At 51.6% G+C, this 22,597-nt stretch overlaps 1 protein-coding gene across 1 annotated transcript in view; it reads left to right on the top strand.

Moving 5' to 3' along the window:
- DISC1 (DISC1 scaffold protein) overlaps positions 1–22,597 on the top strand; it is a gene marked incomplete at its 3' end in the record, with an annotated part of 179,681 nt that overhangs the window by 37,349 nt on the left and 119,735 nt on the right. The window contains exons 6-8 of the mRNA XM_084756415.1: positions 998–1,109; positions 4,582–4,820; positions 18,541–18,595. Coding sequence (XP_084612541.1) covers positions 998–1,109; positions 4,582–4,820; positions 18,541–18,595 — 406 coding nt within the window. The remainder of the gene's footprint in view (positions 1–997; positions 1,110–4,581; positions 4,821–18,540; positions 18,596–22,597) is intronic.

Raw genomic sequence — 22,597 nt, 5'->3', positions numbered from 1 at the left:
CCAAGGCAGCTATGATTGAGAGGCAGCTCCTCAGAAAAGCCATCCAGGATTTCTTTTCTTTTCTTTTCTTTCTTTCTTAAAAGGTTTATTTATTTATTATGTGTACAGTGCTCTGCCTGCATGTACACCTGCATTACACCTGCAGGCCAGACGAGAGAGCATCAGATCATATTATAGATGGCTGTGAGCCACCATGTGGTTGCTGGGAATCGAACTCAGGACCTCCGGAAGAACATTCAGTGCTCTTAACCTCTGAGCCATCGCTCCAGCCCCCAGGATTTCTTGAAGCCAGGGCTAGTGGCACAGGCCATGACCACTGAACAACAACAAGAGCTGGAGGAATGGGTGGGATTGGTGTTAACAACGTCATCTGTGAATATAGAAAACGTCTTTATATTCAACCCAGCATTTCAAAAAACATGATCATTTCAACACGTAATAAACATAAAAGGCCTCTGTAATGTATGACCTTCCACTCCTCGCCTTCACGTGGAGTCTCTGGTATTTGTTCGAGCCCATGTAGTCCAAGCTGGCTTTGAACTCACAATGTAGCTAAGGGTGACCTCGAACCTCTGATCCTGCTGCTGCTGCCGCCACCTCCTGGGATCACAGGCATGTGTTGCCAAGTCCTGATATGTGACGCCAGGGAGGATGGGACCCAGGGCTTCATCCAAGCCAAAAGAGCTTGTTCCCTGGCTGCATATGGAGTTTTAGATTTGATGCGTGGTTGATGCTTCTAGCAGAGTTTAGGTTGGGCTAACTGTGTGCCAGATGCCCGTAGCCAAGGTGGCCATAGGCTATGGCACAGGAAAGTACAGGCTCAGGGAGAAAAAGCCCTGGCAGGAGTTGAGGCAGAAATGTACATTAGGGACTCCGCGAGCGCCCCGATGACCTGCGCCTGGGGAGGCTTTTGGAGTCTCTAAGTGTGTGCGCACCTGAGCACACCAGCTCCTCCACACCTGTACCAATGCAGGTCTGTTACTTGCAGGGCTGGCAGCGATGACCCAGAGGCCCCACATGAAGGAGAGCAGAGGACCACCGTCCAGGACAGCCTGCCTGCATCCATCACCAGGCGAGACTGGCTTATTCGAGAGAGAGAGCAATTGCAGGTGAGCGATACTGACTCTTCCAGGGAGGGAGTGGACCGTTCCTTACCCACGGAAGCCAGGGCCAGTGAAGTGAGCCTGTGCTTCCATGAAGTGAGTGCAAGGACTCAAAGCAGAGGTGGGGGAGGGGCCCAGGGAACATAGGAACCACTTCTGCACGTGACAGGGCTGCAGTCGCACAGCATTATGGGCCTCAGGACCTTCGGGCTCTGTTCTCTGTCTGTGGCGGTCAGTGTCTCTGGGAACGCTTTGTGGGAATTCCTACCGTGGTGGACTCTGGGAAGCAACTGTTAAGGCACAGTGGTTTCAAGTCTGGCCCAGGTGTGAGGCTGCATCTGTAACGAGAAACACCTGTATGGAATTGTGTTTGGCTCATAGCGGTGATGATGTCTGGCCAAGAAGTAGCCTGGGTTAGAACTCTGAATGAGGCTCGTAGGTGAGACCAGAGCCAGGAAGGGGCTCCAGCAGTTCTCAAAGTAATCCTGGGGCACAAACTGAGAGGCAGCAGGGTCTGTGACTCCTGGATCCTGGATCCTGGATCCTGGATCCTGGATCCTGGAGCCTGGAGCCTGGAGCCTGGAGCCTGGAGCCTGGAGCCTGGAGCCTGGAGCCGGGAGAAACATACCAGCAGCATCAGGGATTTGTGGGAAGAGCTGCAAGATGGAAAAGCCGTCAAACATGATTCTTAACATCATCTTTGGGCCTCCACAAGTACCCACATGCCTAGGTACCCCACCCACACGTGCATGCACATGTACAAACATACACATCACACACACACACACACACACACACACACACACACACACACACACAAGAATTAATGACAAAGAATAAGCTGTAAGACTGTTATGGAAAGAATTTGCAGTTTCTCGAAAACTAGAAGAGCGGAATCCGTAGGCCCCAGGAACCCCACTGTGGCCGCACACCCGGAAAGAAGGCGCAGGCTGGCTGACACATGTCACTATAGCTGATGGCGGCCCAGGTGCCCATCGCTGCATAGATGAGCAGACCGTGGAGAGGGTGCAGAGATCAGCCACTCCCCTCACAGGGAAAGGACAGGGAGGTGCAGGCGAATGCAGAGGCCGTCATGTTAGCCCCAGTGAGGCAGGCACGGAAGATAGATACTGTAAATTCAACTAGAAGAGAGTCCCAGGTGGGAAAGCAGTTTGGTGTGGGGTGTGTGGGTGTGGGTGTGTCAGGGGTATGGGGGGGTGTGGGTATGGAGTGGGTGGGTAGGGGTGTAGGTGTGTGTGTGTGGGTGTGGGTAGGTGTGTGGGTGTGGGGTATGTGTGTGGGTGTGGGGTATGTGTGTGGGTGTGGGTGTGTCAGGGGTATGGGGGGGTGTGGGGTGTGGGTATGGAGTGGGTGGGTAGGGGTGTAGGGCAGGTGTGGGTGTGGGTAGGAGTGTAGGTGTGTGTGGGGTGGGTGTGGGTAGGTGTGTGGGTGTGGGGTATGTGTGTGGGTGTGGGGTGTGTGTAGGTGTGGGTATGTATGGGGCTAGTGCTTAGTGGAGCCAGTTCTGGGTTAGATGGTGGGGGTGCTCGCATGGCTTGTGTGTGCGCCTAACATTATGAACTAAGTGTGTAAAATGGCAGAGATGCTAAATCTTACGTCTTATCTCTCTTACTGTAGTTTAGAAAAACTTGAGCCGGCGTCCCAGCATAGGAGGCTGAGGCAAAAGTATCCCCGTAGGGTCAAGCCTGGGCTACAAGATGAGTTCTGGGCTAGCTCTGGCTACTAAGTGAGATGTCGCCTCCAAGAAAAGAAAGCAAAACAAAATAAAACAAAAACAAAAAATGAGAGAGACGAAGGGAGTGGGTGGTGTGGGTCTCAAGGGCGGATCCCCCTGTAGAGCGCAGTGAGACCTGGGCTAGCAGGAAGCGCAGAGCGGGTGTTGGGCACATGGCTTCTCTGGAACGGCAGGTGGGTGCGGGAGGCTGATGCTGGGGAGAATCTGCACTGTGGGCAGAGAGAGCATTCAGGAATTAAACTGCGTTCTTATCAGATGGGAGCAGTGAGGGAAGGGTGCGTGTCCGTTAGCAGAGTCTGGGGTTATAGACAGCCGCCTGCGCAGTGAGGTGATGGCTCTCTGCCCAGCACGGACGGTCGGAGGGAGCACCCCGAGTTCAGGCACCTGCTGCGTGTTCATTCGTTGGCCTGGAGACAGACGATGGTTATGGGTCATAGATTCTGGGTCAATAAGTTAGTGCAAATGACATGTTTGTGTGAGAGTGTATGTGTGTGTGTGCATATGTGTATGTGAGTGCGTGGATATGTCTGTGTGTATATGAGTGTGCATGTGTGTGAGAATGTGTGTGTATGAGTGTGTATATGTGGGAGTATGTGTATGAGTGAATGTGTGTGTGCATGTGTGTAAGTGGGAGTGTATGTATGTAAGAGAGAATGTGTCTGAATGTGTGTGTATGTATGTGTGTGTGTTTCGATGTGTGTGTATGTATGTTTGTGTGTGTCTGAATGTTTGTGTATATATTTGTGTGTGTGTCTGAATGTGTGTGTATATGTATGTTTGTGTGCATGTTTGAATGTGTGTATGTGTATGTATGTTTGTGTGTGTGTCTGAATGTGTGTATGTGTATGTATGTTTGTGTGTGTGTGTCTGAATGTATCTGAATGTGTATGCATGCATGTGTTTGGATGTGTGTATATGTATGCTTGTGTTTATGTCTGAATGTTTGTGTATATTTGTGTGTGTGTGTCTGAATGCGTATGTATATGTATGTTTGTGTGTATATGTGTGTCTGTATGTGTGTGCCTGTGTGTTTGTGTGTGTGTCTGAATGTGGGCACACGCGTGTGGAGGACAGCAGTTGATACTGTTTACTCGAATCTTCACCTTATGTTTTGACACAGTCTCTCACTGAATCTAGACTTCACTGATCAGGCTAGACTGGCTGACCAGCAAGTCCCGGGATCCTCCTGTCTCTGCACACCCCTCCCCTGCCCCGGGTTAGAGGTTCATTCTGTGGGACCCCAGCTTTTGCATGGGTTCTGGGGAGTCAGAAGTAGCTCTTCATGGCTGACAGGGTCATCTCACCAGTCCTGGGAACTAAACTGGCCTGACATTCTGAAGGCAGGTAGACTCCGTGGCTCCACAGCAGGTTCCTATCTCTCTGTGTCTGTGTCAGGGGCCAGGCTGCCTTCCCTCCTCCTGGCTCCTGGCTGGGGTCTGTGTGTGGCATGAGCTGCTAGCTCCCTCACTTGCCCATCAGGAGGGAAGCACCTGTCCACATTTAATGCTTGGGAGGAGGAGGTGTAGTTCCTCCTGCTAGCTCACTGGAAACATAAAGCTGACATGACCTTTCCAGTTCAGCAAACTTCTGGAACTGGCCTGCCTCAAAAGGGTGCAGTGGGTGGGCCTCCAGACTGCGGCACGTGTGCCCACTCTCACTTAGCTGTTCTCATGACCAGCAGGGCACGGCTAATGGCTGAATCTGTTCCCCCATTCTCTGTAGAAGGAAATCGAAGTTCTCCAAGCAAGGGTGTCCGCGCTGGAGGCAACGGAGCAGCAGCTGAGCCGAGAGCTGGAGGAGCAGGAGGCACTGCTCCAGTGGCAGGGCCGAGACCTGGCACCACTGGTGGCGCAGCTGTCCCCGGGCCAGCTGCAGGAAGTCAGCAAGGCCTTGGGAGAGAGCCTGACCGCTGCCAGCCGGGCCCCTCCCTTCCACCTGCAGCCGCCTGAAGCCCTCAGGAGGTACTGGTGACTTTCTAACTCGTTTTCCAATGTTTTCGCCTGTTTATTGAGATGACTTAGCCGTCCCTAGTCCACAGGTGCTTAGCAGAAGTAAGGGCTGGAGTGTCTGGTGTTAGAGTCCCTGCGGGGTCAGTCCTGAGCGCTGCAAGCTGTTTGGGTCCCTCCCTTCCTCCTCCCTCCCTCTCTCCATCTCACATTTAGGGGGTCACCTGGATAGAGGTTGTAACACTGGCTTTTGCTAAAGACAATCATCTGCAGAGGACAAAGTCCACGTATAATCGAGGGATGGGCGTGGCATTGAAAGAGTGTGACTTGGGCAGGGGAGATGCTCAGTAAGTGTTTACTTCACAAGCATGAGGACCTGAGTTCGAGTCTCCAGAACCCTTGTAGAAAGCTGGGTGCAGTGGTACATACATGTAACCCGATTTCTGGGGCTGTTGACTTGAGAGGATCCCTAAAGCCTGCTGGCCAGCTAGCTTAGCTACATCAGAGAGTTCTAGGTTCAGTGACCATATATGGAAAAAAATGAGATAGCGTGTGAGCAAGGAAGATTTCTGACTCTCTCCCTCTCTCTGCCCCCCCCCTCACTCTCATGTGTATGTGTGTGTGCACGTGTGTGCGAATGTGTGTATATGTGTGCACACGCAGCCCCCATCCCTGAACAAAAAACAAGCAAACAAACCTTAATGTGTGTTTTCATAGGGGCGCTGGGACGAATGACCGTGTCTCACTGGTTGTAGATGGCTAAGCAATCACCGTTTGTGTGACGCTGGGCGATTTTCGCCTAGTTGTGGGTCGTGCAAATTGTGCTGTCTGTTCTACAGATTTCAGAAGCTGAAGAAAGCTAATCATTTTTTTAAAGTTCATAATTTGACTTAAGCCTCAAGGGGAAAGAAGAACGGATGCTCAGGATTCCCAGACCCGGTGTCTCTGTATCACAAAGTGAATCTTCCTGGTGATTTACGCTGGGGGACGGGGGGTGGGGGTGGGGTGGCTAATGAAACACACATCTACACATCCGCAGGGTCTCACTGTGAAGCTCAGGCTGGCTTCTAATTCTCTATGTAGTTCAGGCTAGCCCCTCAGGACCCCCCTACTTTTGCCTCCTAAGTGGTTGGGTCTTCCTGTTGCTGGTTCAAATCTCATTTTGGAGACACTTGGGACACAGTCTGACACACATGGGAAGCAAGTGCTTCTGCATGGTGGGGAGGGCGTCCAGTGGGGGCTCGGGGCTCAGCTGGGACACTGTGCTCCCCACCCGTGGGGGAGCCTCACGCTATGATTCCTGTGGGAATTGGGAGATTGATATTTACACCACTTAGGGATGGGTGTTAGTGTCGGCTAGCCTCGAACTTGTGGCAGGAGTCCTCCGGCTTCAGCCTTGTGGGTTCTGGAGTTCAGCACTGTGCCTGGCTACGTCAGCCCAGCAGCTGCTATCCACTCACAAACTTGACAGCGTCCCTGGAGGCCAGCTGTGGCCTTGCTTTCCAACATCAAGCAGAGCAGGGAGTGTCCGGCCACAGACCGGCCATGCCTGGGCTTGCACAGGACCTCTCTCAGAATACGGTCACGCCAGCATGGGACTCAGGGAACCTGTGCTGGCCTGAGGCTGACCAAGGCCTGATGGGCACAGGTCTAGTGCTTCACAAAATACTCTCTGTGAATTTCATAATGCATATGATGTATTTTGATTGTCCCCACCTCTTACTGTCCCCTCCCCGCCAAATGTCTTCTTCATCCTGTCCTTTTTATTTATTTAATAACCCGCTAAACCCAGTAAGTTCTGCCTGCATACATATGCATCTGGGGTCGTCTACCAGAGCGGGGCAACTTAAGGGAGACCTCACCCCTAAAGAAGCCGACTCTTTCTTCTCTGTCACTCATCAATTGTAGGCAGCTCAAAGGAGACAACCAGCCAGGAAATTGACAGGATATGGAAGCGCAGAAGCCGTGTGAAATGTCAGGCTCATTGGGGACACGTGGTGACAGACACTGCTGGGGCTGTGGAGAAAACAGGGCCCTCATTCACTGTTGGTGGAAGGGTGGGCTGTGCAGCCATTGTGGACGTCAGTGTGGAGGCTTCTCAAGAGACTAAATATAGAATGCCCCGATTACCCAGCAGCGCCTCTCATCGGCAGAAGCCTGCCTCCCACCGCAGATGCTGCACAGGCGCAGAGATTGTGTCTCTGTTGACAGGAGCACGGAAATGGGGTAAGCCTAAGTGTCCCCAGCTCATGAGCGTGTGGCTCGTAGGTCACTGTCCATTGCCACGTTGTCTGAAAGCCTGTTGACCTTTATTTACCCGGTAGGAAAAATGAAATTTCAAAACGTACAGGAAACATTGCATGAAGTGGTGCCCCAGAGAGACAAACACGTCTTCTCTTGTTTGTGGATCCTAATATATTTCTATTAATGCGGGAGTGAGTGGCAGAGGCCAGGAGACTGGAAAGGGGCCCCTGGGTGAGTGGGGGAAAGGCTTGAAGGAAGGGCCATAAAATACATGTGACACAGGACAGGGGATCGTCCCTCAGGACAGTACATTTGTTAGATACAGGCAGCAGCACGGCAGGGGCCAGATGAGAGTTTGCCCCCCCCCTCCCGTACCCCCCGCACCCTGCAGCTGCGTGTGTGCCCTTCTGTAGGCCTCAGAGGAAGGCAGGAGTAAGCACCACATCATTAGTGAGCGGACTACAGCTCAGACCTGAAGCCAGGCTGAGGCTAATTTCTGGGTGGCGGAGGGAGGGGAGGGGTCCTGCATCCCAAGGAAGGAGTGTGGGAGCCTGAGAATGCGAGGGACAGGAGTGTTATGTAGTTAAGGTACCGTTACAGGGCGGGTGGGGTGCCACCTTTAGATTTCTGATATCTTGGAGTCAGGTGACCCAGGCCTGTAGACTTCCCATGGGAAATGAGAATGATGCCCCCCCCTGCCCCCCGCGGTCCTCCAGCGCCTGCGCAGTCTGTTGGGGGGGGGGCGAAGATTCAAGGACGTTTCCTTCACAGCGGTCATGAAAAGGAGGCTGCGAGAGCTAATCAAGGGGAGTGTGGGGCAGGAAGGGTTCCAGCAGAGAGCTGGGGTGTTGGGGTGGGGAGTGGGGGATGGAGGGTCCAGGGGTGTGGGTCGGGGTAGGGATGGCATTGAGAGTCTTCCAGGAGTTGTTAGGGTCTTGTGTGGGCCTTGGCAGCCCTAGCAGAGTAAGCTGAGCCTCTATCCTCAGTCAAGTCGTGACGGAGGCAAATAATAATGAAAGCAGAGAAAGGCCTATTCAGTGTGGTCCATTGGGAAGAGGAATAGCAGGGTTCAGTGACCCCCCAAGTCCATCGTGAGCATCCTCACAGGAGGTTATAGAGGGCATGAGTGTGCATAGCCACGCAGCGCTGGCCAAGGTGTGGCCTTGCCCTTCAGCTCCGGTCTGTCCTGCGTGACTGTCTGACAGGTGGGTGGTCAGAACTGTGTGACACCTTTCTAGGGGACAAGTCCCCTCTGGCTGGCTTCAGCCTTTCCCTTCTCATAGCCAAAATCTGATGGCCAGAGGAAGGGACACAGCTCTTCTTTGGAATGTCGTTCCTGCCAGGCTGTTTACAAGATGGGGGATCGTGAGGAGGAGATTGACTTGGGGAGAAACAAGCTAAGCTCAGCTTGGATCAAGATACCACATGCTGATTAGAAACTAAATTTAAAAGGAGTCAGTATCTTGCCTGGAATCTCAACCCCTGGGCTTGAAAACAAGCTCTAAGTTGTCTTGAATTTAAAAAAAAATTTTTTTTTTAATTTATCTGTGTGAATGTTTTGCCTGCATATATATCTGTGCATAATATGTAGGCCTGGTGCCCATAGAGGTCAGAAGAGGGCACCAGCTCCTTGGAACTGGAGTTCCAGGTGGTTCTGAGGCACGGTGTGAGTGCTAGAACCGAACCTAGCTCCTCTGGATGAGCAGCAAGTGCCCTTAACCACGGAGCCGGGTCGGCTCTCCAGCCTTAGCATCTGTCTTTGGTCCTGTAGGATCTTCTTTCATTGCAGATGCTGGAAGGGACTTGGCACCTCTTCCATCCTAGACTGGCCCCATTAACACATTCGTGGGGGCCGGGATGTGAGGGTGTAGCGAGGCAGAGGCGACGGTTCCCGTTGTTTTCTGAGGGCAACATCTGTGCAGGCGCGTTCCGCCTATTTGGCTTATGAGGAGGAGGAGGGTGTGGTGATTCCGGTTCGTTGCACACTGGTGCTGCCAGCTGCACCTCCCCGGCTGCAGTCCACACTCCAGGGGGTGGGCACAGCCTGGGACCTCATGAAGCATGCATCTGGCTCCCTGTACAGCGAGCCAGCGGAGGGTAATTGCAGTAATAACAGCAGGCTGGTGCGTGGCTTCCTGGTATTCTTCAGGGATGCCTGGCTGCTTATGTGGGTCTGTGGTTGAGTTCTCTGTCACTCAGCTCCTGGGACTTTTCATGCTCCGTGTGAAATGTGTTCTGGCAGCTCATAGATGACCTGTCTCTGGTTGTGCATTTGGAAGAAACATGTTGGGTCTTTTTTTTTTTTTTTTTTAACAAACTGTTGGCATAAACTGTGAAACACTTCGATCCCAGCTTATAGTAAATCTGGCTGGGTTTCACTTGGAGAGTCTGGACGCTTGTAGCGCAGCTGTGCTGAGGAGGGAGCTGGGAAGGCAGAAGCCAGGCCTGCTGTGCCTCTTTCATCCTCAAGTGACTGCCCAGGGGCACTGCAGTGAGATGGCAGGCTGGGAAGGGGGGGGGCTGGTGCTGCCCAGGGTACCTTGGGTATCGCCCTCACACTGAAGGGACCAGGGCTGCTTGCAAGTGAGATTTGAATTAGTAGAAGTCAGCACCTCACAGTTGTCTGGAAGTAAAATGCTTCACCTGCCCCTCAAATACACACCATATTAGAATGGGGGAGACCCGGGGTGACAGCAAGGCTGGCGTCAGGGAGCTGTGGCAGAGAATCCCTGAGACCAGCCAGGTGCCAGAGCCTGTCCCATTACTGTGCCCAGGGCATGGGGAGGTGACACCTGCTAACAAATCAGACAGTGTCCCAGGGCAGCCCTCAGCCTAGGAGCAGTCTCCGCTCTGTCCTCATCTCTGGTGGTGGCTGGCGGTGTTTAATGTCACTTCTGGCCTCTGTTTCTATTCCTGGCCTCTGCCTCCAACCCGCCTGCTTTGCCAGGGACAAATGGCCTCCCTTCCCAGGCCTGCAGGCCTCTGAAATCACCTGGAGGAAGCTGAGGTTTCTTGATGTCAAGACTATGTTTGAATAGACTCTCCCTCCCTCCTTCCTTCCTGTCTCCCTCCCTCCTTCCTTCCTGTCTCTCTCCCTCCCTCCTTCCTGTCTCCCTCCTCCTTCCTCCCTCCCTCCTTCCTTCCTCCCTCCCTCCTTCCTTCCTGTCTCCCTCCCTCCTTCCTGTCTCCCTCCCTCCTTCCTGTCTCCCTCCCTCCTTCCTTCCTGTCTCCTCCCTCCTTCCTTCCTTCCTCCCTCCCTCCTTCCTTCTTGTCTCTCTCCCTCCTTCCTTCCTGTCTCTCTCCCTCCTTCCTGTCTCCCTCCCTCCTTCCTGTCTCCCTCCTTCCTTCCTGTCTCCCTCCCTCCTTCCTTCCTGTCTCCTCCCTCCTTCCTTCCTGTCTCCTCCCTCCTTCCTTCCTGTCTCCCTCCCTCCTTCCTTCCTGTCTCCCTCCCTCCTTCCTTCCTGTCTCCTCCCTCCTTCCTTCCTGTCTCCTCCCTCCTTCCTTCCTGTCTCCCTCCCTCCTTCCTTCCTGTCTCCCTCCCTCCTTCCTTCCTGTCTCCTCCCTCCTTCCTTCCTGTCTCCCTCCCTCCTTCCTTCCTGTCTCCCTCCTTCTTTCTCTTCCTGTTTCCCTCCTTCCCACATCTAACCAACTATTTTCTTCCATCCTCCATCTCTCCTTCTCTCCCTCTGTTTGTCCCTTCTTCCCCCTCTTCTTTCCGTCCTTCCTCATTTTCTCTGTACATGTTGCTTTCTAACAACTCATGAGGTAGGTAAATATCTGTCAAGAATGTAAGTGTGGTGACACAGTCGTGTAGCGGAAGGTAACACTTGTGAGGGAGAACCTTTAGCATTTGGCACTGTCGTAACTACTATTCTATTGCTGTGATAATAACACAACTAACGCAAGTTAGAGGGAAGTGGGGCTTTATTTTAGTGGATAGGGTCCATTATGCCGCGGGAGATGTGGCAACGAGCAGGAACAGGAAGCTGGCCTGCCACAGTTCAGCCACACACAGGAAGCCTAGGATGAGACCAGGAAGTAGATGGAGCTGTAAACGCTCAAAACCCACACATAGTTGTGCACTTCCTCCAGCGAAGGAAGGAATTCCTAAAGGTTCTATAAGCTCCCAAACAGGAAGGGAGCCAGGGAAGAGGGAGAGAAGGATAAATAAACAGGCTAATCAAAGAGACCAGTGATAAATAAACAGGCTAATCAAAGAGACCAGTGCACGTGAAACACCCCCCCCCCCCCGTGAGCGGCTGAGGGACCCAGACTGCACCCCAGCTGCTGGGCGAGCGATCGGCAGCCGTAGAGGCGGCGTTTCAAGCCTGGGATCCTCAGCATGGTCTCTGGGGAAGCATCCGTCTGATCAGCGATGCATGTTTTCTGCTGGGGTGGGGGTTCCCCCAGAATCCGTGCTTCCCCAGGGCTTATGGCTTGAAGACAAGCTCAGGCCAGCCTGTCGAATCAAAGCTGGACATTTCTGAAGCTGGTGATGGTGAGAAACCAGAAAATGAACTCAACTAAGAGAAAGAATTTCACTGTAACCCCACCACCCCGCACACCCGAGTTTCTGAAGAGGTGGACCTGGTTGAAGTGACACTTGGAGGATCTGGAAAAGCCAAATACATACCAAGATAGTCATGAGAGTAAGATGTGAGGGACCTTTGGGGAAGGGCTTGCCATGCAGGCATGCGCACCTGAGTCTAGAGCCCCTGCACCCATGTAACATATAAAAGTGTGTACCTGCATCTTAGTGTTGGAGAGGCAGACACAGGAGGCTCTCAGGGCTCCCTTGGCCTAGTGTTGCCAAGTTAGAGAAAGTCTCTCAAAAATGACAGTGTCAACTTCTGGCCTCTATATGCATCTACACACATGTGCACATACATGAACACTGTACACACATCACACTTAGACACTTACAAAGGAAATAAAGCTGTGGTTTTGGTGGACATGGAGGTAGATAAAACCATGCCTGAGAAATGCAGGACAGTTTACTAGTGTGATGTCAGGCCTGAGAGACGGCATGAGCACATGTGTATGTATTTGAGCATGCTTGTGTTTGTGTCTTTGTGCACATGCTTGTACATGTGTGTACATATATCTGCACATGGGTATTTATATGTGTATACATTGTGCATATACATGTGTATATGTATTTCTGTATATGTGTGTGCAAGTGTGTATGTATATGTGCATATGGGTGTTCATATATGTGTGCACGTTTGTTATGTGTGTATATGTGTATGAATGTATTTGTGCATATGTGTATATGTGCATGTGTATGTATGTGCACGTGTGTGTATGTATATATGCATATGGGTGCTCATATATATATGCATTTGTTATGTGTGTATATGTGTGCACATGTATTTGTGTATGTATGTGTGTGCATGTGTATGTGTGTGTAAAGGGGTGCATGCATTTGTGCATGCTGTATGTATATGTGTGTACATGTACATATATGTTTGTATGTGTATATGTCTGTGTATGTGTATATACTTGTGTGTGTGTATACATGGGTGTGCATGTATGCTTTTTCTTACCCTAACTGTCAAATTCAGAGAGTTTAGAAAGTCTAGTAACCTCAGGAAGGAGGGGACTGGGATCAGGCTGTAAAGTGACTGAATACATTTTTAAAAATCAAAAAGAAAAGAAAAAGAAAGAAAGAAATAAAAAGAAAATCCAGTAAGTTAAGTGTTGGCTCCTTTGTTTGGTGCCTCAAGCTCAGGAAACCTGTATATGTGTGTGTGTGTGTGTGTGTGTGTGTGTGTGTGTGTGTGTGTGTGTGTATAAATCCTTGTGTGGATTGCTTCTCTGCCCAATTTGTTATTCTTTCAGGAGAGCTTATGTACCGTTATATTTTATTAAAAAGAGTGCATGACCCAGCACTGAGAAGGCAGAGGCAGGTGGATTTCTGTGAGTTTGAGGGCAGCCTGACCTACATAGTAAGTTTCAGGCCTGCCAGGGCCACATAGTGAAATCCTGTCTAAAAAAACAAAAACAAACAAACAAACAAATCAGAAAGGAAAGATGGCCACGGCCCTACAGTACAGGATCCCAGTCCTGCTGTGCTATTGGCCGAAGCTTCGAGTTGTGAACTGGACTCGGAGTGATAGCGTGCAATGTCCTAGTCAGGTCTAGATGCAAGGGCTCCGGAGATCTGAGGAAGAACCAGAAAGGAAGTGGACACAGAGGAAGCAACTTCCTGACGCTGTGATCCTTCAGTACAGCTCCTCATGCTGTGGTGACCCCAGCCACAAAATTAGTTTGCTGCTGCTTCGTGATTGTAATTTTGTTACTGTTTTGAACCCTGATGTAAATGTCTGATATGCGACCCCAAAGCAGGGGTAGCCACAGGTGACAACCGCTGGCCTCGAAGGGGGCGCCAGCATCCTAGCCTCTCCCTGCCTGGTTTCCTATGACCGCTTTGTTCCTTCTCCGTGGCGGGCCAGCAAGGCAGATGCACTGCAGTAAGCTGGACGAGCCTCTCTGGTGAGTCCTGATTTCCGCCAGAGTCCTGCGAGGTGGGAGCTGCTGTCACACACGCATGCGTTAGGAGACTTCTCTGTGCTTGACACCTTTTTCCATCCCTGGGAGCACAGATGGGCATGTCCTCGGTCTGTCCTTACCTTTGGCAGTAAGGCAGCCTGCTGTCCAAGAGGAGAGAGGGGACACACTCACCAAAGCTGGCACGTGGGCACTGAATGCCCACCTCTGGCCACACTGCCCATCATAGGAGCACAGGCGTCAGCTAACCAGCCCCTGACAAGACTAAGGAGCAGCCCCGTCCTGCCTCAGTAAGCTATCTCAAGTCTGGAGAAACTCTGGGCACTTTTGTCACGTGCCCCACGGACCTGCTAGTGACATGTGACATCAGCAGCAGAGAGGACATTAGGGTTCCAGGAGGGAAAAGGCCACGTGGATAAGTCCTCATCTCCTGCAGCAGGCTCTCCCGTCACTTCCTGACCCGCTTGGCCTCCGTGGAAGGCTGAAGGACTGAAGCCGTAATTGGCAAGGCTGTTACCGTCAGCAGACCCCGTGTCTCTTCAGCTCCAGATCCAAGCAGCCTCCATGCTTAGCGTGGCTGTCACTGTGCCCTTTCTGTCATTTCTTGTCTGCTTTGGGAACAATCTGTCATTCTTAAACTAAATTGTCCTAAAGAAGGGAGGTGGTGGAAATTGGGGCATGGGGAGATTAAAGAGACAGAAAAGACTCGAGACAAGGACACTACACTCCTGTAGCTTTGTACAAAAGTCAGACTTCTGCATAGATGGTCGGGGATAAAGCTGTGTGCTGGGAGGTGGAACCACTGCGCCGAAAAACACCTCTCCTTCCCTCCCTCCCTCCCTCCCTCCCTCCTTCCCTCCCTCCCTCTCTCCCTCCCTCTCTCCTTCCCTTTCTCCTTCCCTCTCTCCCTCCCTCCCTCCCTCCTTCCCTTTCTCCTTCCCTCCCTCCCTCTCTCCCCCCCCACTCTTCTCTTTGATCCCCCTTGACAGACCAGTATGCTGACTTGAAGAACACATAAGGTTAGTCTTCATGGAAACTGAGGATCCCATGTGTATGAGTTCACTTGTGTTTCAATAACAACAGAGACGGGAGGGCTTGGCAGATGGTCACTGTGTTGGCATGGAGGCTAAAGTCAGGATCAAGGTGTCCGAGGGCCTTGGCTATGCTATGAAGGCCAGGATGAACTTGAACTGCTGACCCTCCTTCCTCCGCCTCTGAGGTGCTGAGACCACAGGCAATGCCACCAGGCGCGGTGCTGAAGGGCGTGTTCTTGTGTCGTGATCAACGTGTAATCTTAATGAGACGGTGGCGCGAGCTTTGTTACCAACATACATGGAACCCTTGTCAACATTTAGCTGGTGTAGTGTGTATTCTAACTAGTATTCCTGCTCCTGGGGGTCGTGGGGTGGCGATCACAGCATCATAATCATCATAGTGCGGGTGGAGTTAAGGGTCGTGGGGTGGCGGTCGCAGCATCAGCAGCATCATAGTGCGGGTGGAGTTAACAGGACTCACCGTACTGTTGTACCAGCTCCTCTGTTGTATACGTTGTGCTTTGTGAATGCTAAGGCCTCAGAGAGTCTTACTACTAAAAATAGCTTGAAAACTGCTAGGGCAATACACATGGATGATTCATAGTCTCCCCACGCCCATTGCTTCCACTCTGCATATCCCCTGGGGATACAATTAATGTTAATATTAGCCCAAGCAACACATAATTAGGAAAATAAATCTACTGAAAAAAGTAATATAGCATAAATTAAATAAATTAAATATAAATCAAATCAGATATAAAACAATGCATTCAATTATCCGCATCACTGCCTCCTCCTCTCGTGGAGATCTTGGGGTTGAAGCTTCATTTTCCTTCTCGGACAGGGGTAGCTCAGAGCCCAGCTTAGAGCCCAGAGAAATGAGCTGAGTCCACCTCAGGAAAGGCAGTCCCTGGTCTGCTTTTCACTGGGATGTGGGGCATTTGCTAAAGGTGCTGTTTTAGACTCAGAAAGAGGGCCTGCTCTCTGTTTTAATATGCAAATCCATGAGCAATTTTTTTTTTTTACGTGTTTGGCTCAAAGGTTCTAGTACGCGGAGAGCCATTGATTAAGATGGTCGGTCTGGGGTTGCAGACGGTCTGGGTGTGCAGTTCAGGAGGTAGACACCCGTACAGTATGTAGCAAGCTCTAAGTTTGACCCTACCACAAGAAAAATTGAGTGTCGTGGTGCATTCTGTGACCCCAGCACCCAGGACACAGAGAGGATCAGTGCTGAAAGGTCACGCTGTTCTGTGAGTTCAAGGCTAGTGCCCCACAAAAAACACCCAAAACAAGCAAGCAAACAAAAATGTGCTGTTTGAGTAGATTCCTGTGAGCCTGGCAGAGGAAGGAAAGGCAACTGCTAAAGAAGGGTGACCAGTGTGTCCAGCAGGCTCCAGGGTGGACACAGGGTGACCAGTGTGTCCAGCAGGCTCCAGGGTGGACACAGGGTGACCAGTGTGTCCAGCATACTCCAGGTTGGACACAGGGTGACCAGTTTGGCCAGCAGACTCCAGGTTGGACACAGGGTGACCAGTGTGGCCAGCAGACTCCAGGTTGGACACAGGATGACCAGTTTGGCCAGCAGACTCCAGGTTGGACACAGGGTGACCAGTGTGGCTAGCAGGCTTCAGAGTGGGCACTGCATCTCCAATCAAGCCATGAGTCATGGATTTTGCCCTCTCCTCCTGGTACCTCGCCTGCTCTGTCCTGTCTTGCTGTCCACATCAGCTGACACCCAGATCACCTTCCCTCAGACGGTCCTGTCTCCATCTAGCCAGGGTCCCCACCTTGCACCTGTCACACTATCTTGCCCTCGTAGCGGCTGTCAGGGGTTGAAAGCTGGAGCTGCGCCTCGTACTCTGGGTTCTGGATGACTGGATGCTCTGAGGTGTTGGGAGGAAGAGGAGCAAGGCACACGCCCTTGCAAAAGCAGAATGAGCTCCTGCTGGAATGAGCCGGAAGCTCATGGGCTTGGGGCATCATATCAGCAGCGGCTTGCCCGCCATAGTCCATCATACATGTTCTAAACATGACTGTTACTTGCCCACTGCTGAGAGCAAACAAACCCTAGCCTTTCTTCCTATCCACTTGATCCTCCTCCTACTCGTGGGTGGGCCTGGCTCCATCCCACGCCCCAGTCTCTCTGCTGGCTAGCTTTATATGTCAACTTGACACAGGCTAGAGTCACTGGAGAGGAGGGATCCTGAACTGAGAAAACGCCTCCCTCAGATCAGGCTGTAGTTAAACTTGCAGGGCATTTTCTCAATTAGTGATTGACGTGGGAGGGTCCAGCCTGCTATGGGCAGGTGGTCCTGGGTTCTGTAAGAAAGCAGGCTGAGCAAGCCAGTAAGCAGCACCCCTCCATGGCCTCTGCCTCGGCTCCTGCCTCCAGGTTCCTGTCCTGTTTTGAGTTCCTGCCCTGTCTTCCTTCAGTGATGGAGTAAGATGTGGACAGTAAGCCAAACAAGCCCTTCCCTCCCCGTCACTTTTGGTCACGGTGTTTCACCATAGTGAGAGTCTCCTGAGGAAAACACTTCATGTCAGCAGTAATTGTTCGGCGTTCACGGGTCAGAGCTTGCTGTGTGAACCACAGGGTCAGTTTCATCTTCCAAGATTTCATTCTCGCCTTTGCCTCCACCTGTAAGCTTTCCCCGCCGTCTCCTGAGTTCCTACTCTGCGCCTAAAGCGACTGTCACCATCTTTATCCTGCCTGTGACAGTTTTTCTTGGGACATTTTTCCCGCAGGCATGGGCTCCTCGCCTCACTTGAGTTGTTAGCGTGTCTTGGTTTATATTCTGGCTGCTGCGGGGCATGCATTTCTTCTGGAGCTCTCGACCCAGGGGGCCAGATCCTAGGTGCAGCCTCACACGGTCAGACATGCACAGAGTAGCCTGCCGAAGAAACTTTTGAGGCCTCCTCATGAGGGAGCGAACCCAGTAGATGGATGCTGCTCACGTGGAACCTGTGCCCCCATCATGATCTGGGGAGACACTGCACGGATCAACCCGCAAAGAGAGTACTCAGTAGAAAAAGAAGGCACAGCTGGGACTCATAGCGATGTCCACTTTTTTGCCTTGTGGTGGACATGGACATCGATGAGGTTCAAGGAACAAATTCCAAAGACTGTCCCATAATGTTTTAAGCAACTTGATGATACGTGTTGGGGCATTCATAGCTCTCCTCGTGGCCACACGTTGGCCACACGTGGGAGAAGGAATGCGGCTGACTTCCATGTGCTCGAGAGACAGGAAATATGTATGTGTCTGTTTACTCTCAGTGAGGCCCGGGGCAGAGGTGCTGGCATTGCTTCTTGACTGGTTGACATGCCTGCTCGGGTGCCAACAGCTCCGTGCCAGCGTGACCCACTCCTTTCGGAAGCTGGTTACAGGGCTCAGGGCTTTCTGCAACCAGGGTGGCTCCTGCCATCGCTGTTTGGGGAATAGAGGCAGGCTGTGTTAGCCGCAGCTGGCTTTAAACTCACGGAGATCCACCTGCCTCTGCCTCCCGAGTGCTGGGATGGAGTGTAGGTTGCTATGCTGGCTTACCTGTTCTTGTGACAGACCTGGAACTCACTAAACAGGCTAGGCTGGCTGGCGGTGAGCCACAGGGATGCTCTCGCCTCCTGTGCCCAGTGCGGGGTACAAATGTAAACCACGGTGTCTGGCTTATTTATGTGGGTTCTGGGGGTCGAATTCAGACCCTCATAATTATGTGGCAATCAGTATGCTGACCGAGTGTCTCCCCGGCCCATGAAGACAGACTTCAGTGGTACCCCTGTAAGCATACTTAGAGAGGGGGATCTGCTTCCTAGCCATGTGTTAGTTCTATGCTTGGGTCACCCTCTTCCTGCTCCTCCTCCGCTCCTTGGGTGATGGGAGGCTCGTGTCTAAGGTTCAGGGCTCCACCTCGGTGCTGAGAAGACCAACGTTCTGTTCTAATTCTTCCAGCCTCCAGGAAAGGACAAAATCGCTGAACCTGGCTGTTAGAGAAATCACTGCTCAGGTAAGCCCACCCTTGCCCCATTTTCTTCTGACCTAGTTTTACATCCAGATCACCATGGGCTTTAGAGGAAACAGACTTTGAGGAGCTGTTTCCCAGGCTGTGGCAGAGAAGAAGAGCTGGGGAGGGGCCTGCCGCCTCCACGGTGGTCTCCACCCATGGTCACTTCCATGTGGGCAGCTGGCTTTGCATTCAGAAGGGGTTTTGGTCCAGAGGCTGCGGGGGGGGGGGGGCTGGATGTGTAGAGTGCCTTTGTTTTAAAAGGCTTCTAGGGCTGGAGAGATGGCTCAGAGGTTGAGAGCACTGTCTGCTCTTCCAAAGGTCCTGAGTTCAATTCCCAGCAACCACATGGCATCTATAATAAGATCTGGCGCCCTCTCCTGGCGGGAGGGAGACGGCAGGCAGAACGCTGTATACATAATAAATAAATAAATCTTTAAAGGGCTTCTAGAGCTGCAGTCTCTAGACTATAGACTCTAGACTCATTACTGCAGTCACGGCATTCCAGGCAGAGGTGGGAGGATCAAGGGTTCAAGGACAGCCCAAGCTATATAGCAAGATGCTGTCACAAACAAATGTAGACGCCTCTAATCCAGTATTTGGGAGGCAGAGACAGGCAGATCTCTGAGTTGGAGGCCAGCTTGGTCTACAGAGCGAGTTCACGAAGTCCTAGGCTACACGGTGAACAAACACGGTTTGTAGGGTGGAGGTGACTTGCTTCTCCTGGGGGCTCAAACTCAGGCTTCTCAGGAACGGAAAGGGTTAACAGGTGAAGGGATCGGTTCGTTTTAAATTTTTCCGGCCGTTTTTTTTTCTAATATTATTTTTTGTCTGTACTGCCTTGCTCTTCTCATTGTGTGACAAAATAACGGAGGAAGCGCCGTTTGGCTCAGCGTTGAGGGGTTGAGGGGAGCAGTCTGTCACGGTGGTCACGTGGCATCTGCAGGCAGGAAGCAGGGCGATGGATGTTGGGGCTCAGCTCACTTCCTCCTTTTGTGCAGCCCAGGACCCCAGCTCATGGAGTGGTGTGGCCCACATTTATGGTGGCTCTCCCAAATCTTTAACCCAGTTGTGAAGACATGCTCAGAGACGCTCTCCTAGCTGACTCTAGGTCCGGACAAGTTAACAGTGAACATTAGCCAGGCATGGCAGGACAGGCCTTTAATCCCGGAACTCGGGAGGCAGAGACAGGTGGATCTCCGGGTTTGAGGCCAGCAACAGAAACCCCAATAAATATTAACCATTGTGTTGTCTGTATTTTCATAGCAAGACCCTACTGTGTGAAGCAGCAGGTACTGCCAGAGAGCTCCCCAATAGTACTCCCTGCCAGAGTGCTCCCCACTAGTGCTCCCCAAGTGGAGTCCTTTTAATGCCACAGTCGGTGACCTAGCTGTCACATAAGGTGTTCACAGAACAGAAACCTCCCTGTGGCCACCCCCAGCAGAGTTGTGTGGCCATATGCCCTGGGAGTTGCCTTGAGGTGTCCTGATGGACACCTGGCCCTGAACGCTCCATCACTGGGAGCTGGAAGTTCCATAGCAGTTGAAGATGAAGAGTAATAGTTTCCGAGCAGAGCCTCTGACCTGGGAGGAGTGTTAGTTTGTTTTCATGGCCAGAGAAAGGAGGACTGCAGGGCTTGGGAGGTGGCCAGCTATGGCACATGCTTGCTCATAATCCCTACACACTGGGAAGGCAGAGGCGGAGGGTCCCGTCCCTGGGGTTCACTGGCGGCCAGCCTAGTGGAAACGCTAAGCTCAGGGTTCAGTGAGAGACCCTGTCAGGAAAACATGGAGAACAACTGAGGAAGACACCAAAAATTGACCTCTTACCTCCACACACATGCGTACAAACATATGAACATCTATACATATATAACACACACATGCACACGCTCAGAGAAGAAAGGAAAGCTTGGACCCTTACTTGTGTCAAAAGCTCACACCTGACAGTTTTTTTCTGGCCTCATGGTCAGGGTTAGATGGATTCCTGTCAGCAACTAGTAATATCTGTAAAATGACGTCTCGCTCGAATGCCTGAAATCCACCATGAGCTTGCTGGGCTGCTCACCCAGATGAGAGGAACGGGATGAGTTTCACATTTTGCCTGGCTCAGAGATGGGCTAGAAGGGCCATTACCGCAGACCTTGAGAACACTATAGTTTTCTTAACACTGGGAGGGCTCTCTGTCTCTGTGTGCTTCTATTGCAAAGCACTGAGGCTGAGCAGCTGCCAGAGCTGAGGACTGAGAACTGAGGGTCAGGTGCCGTATGGTCCGGTTCCGGTGCAGATCTCCTCTGAGGCAGAGATGGCCAGTTTCATGCTGTCTCATCAAATGATGGAGAGAGGAGAAGACAGCAGCAGGAGGGCTCTTTGAGGTCTCATTAATATTTTTATTAAATTTATTTATTTACCTATTTGTTTATTTGTTTTTGTGTTTTGTTTTTGTTTTTGTTTTTTTTGAGACTGAGTTTCTCTGTATAGCCCTGGCTGTCCTAGAACTTACTCTGTAGACCAAGCTGGCCTCAAACCCACAGACATCTGCCTATCTCTACCTCTTGAGTGCTGGGATGTAAAGATGTATGTCACCACTGCGCTGCTGCTGTTGTTGTTGTGTGTGCGCACTGATGGTTCCTGGAGGACAGCCGTATGTTGTGCTCAGGACTGCCAGCCACCTCCTTGGAGAGGCTCTCTCATACGCCCCGAGCTTACTTAGTTAGGCTACATTGGCTCCCAGCAAGCCTCAGGGCCCCTCTGGGCTCTACTCCTCCGGCTCTGGGACCACAAGTTTGTGCTACGACACGCAGCAGCTTTCTACGTGGGTTCTGTGGACCCAGCGAGGTCTCTGTGTTTACAAAGCACCTTTACTGACCGAGCCACCGTCCCCCAGGCGCATCTATGCTTTTCACGACATTCTGCCTTCAGGACCTGTTACTCCCCAGAGCCCCACCTTCTAATCCCGGCATCATATTGGGGCTGAAGATTTCAGCGGATGAAAGTTTTGGGGGACACAAGCATTCTCGTCACTGCACACTTCCTGTCTCTAATATATTTATAGCCAACTTATAACGACTTCGCTTTTCTACCAATTTGAGGAGCCGTGGCTTAGATTTTAAAATGTAAATGTAAAACTTTCACTCATTAATGAGTTCCTTGGGGGCTAATTTTATTTGTAAATAGGGAAGACATGCAGATTTTCCTGGGAGAGGATGTGTGTGCTCCACGGCACGTATGTGAGCGTGGGGGTGAGCGTGGGGGTGAGCGTGGGGGTGAGCGTGGGGGTGAGCGTGGGGGTGAGCGTGGGGGTGAGCGTGGGGGTGAGCATGGGACTAAGACAGAACTAACTGGTCACCTGGGAAGCTGAACCTTAGCCCGAACCCCTGTAGACCAGGAGACAAAAGGATCAACGCAACACAGTTGCATTGAAGTTTTCTTTAGTGTATTTACACACACACACACACACACACACACACACACACACACACACACTCACACTCAACCCCTGGTATTTTCAGAGTGAGTTAAAAACCTTCCTTACACTCGTTACAGGTTCTTGACACTCACGGGCCTACCCAAACCAAAGGTAATTAAGGGATAAATGAGATGGAAATAGTGAGAAATAATTGGGATATCTAGAGACTGGTAGATATTATATTATATGCAGCAGAGTCGAAAAAAGAGTGTGCAATTTAATCAGAAAATTTAGAAAGGCGCTTTCAAAGTAACAGCATAGCGTGAACGGTGGTGGCTTTCCCAGCATAGGAGAAACTGGACTAATTATGATTAAGAGACACTGTTAACTAAACTCAGAAATATCGGACATGGTAGAGGAGACCTGAGCACTCCGGCTGGTGTCACCGAGTTAACCAGCCCGTCTTTGAACTTCCTGAGGTGACAGTTGTAGATGGGCAGGATGGGGGAGCGTGTCATGGAGCCCCGAACCAACTGAGATAGGACCGGGGGTCGGGGGGTGCGGGGGGAGGCACCCTGGATGCCTTCCTTTTCCTTG

Source organism: Acomys minous, assembly GCF_964271855.1.
Source record: "Acomys minous genome assembly, chromosome: 14".
Taxonomy (NCBI): domain Eukaryota; kingdom Metazoa; phylum Chordata; class Mammalia; order Rodentia; family Muridae; genus Acomys; species Acomys minous.
This window is presented reverse-complemented; position numbering and strand designations above follow the sequence as displayed.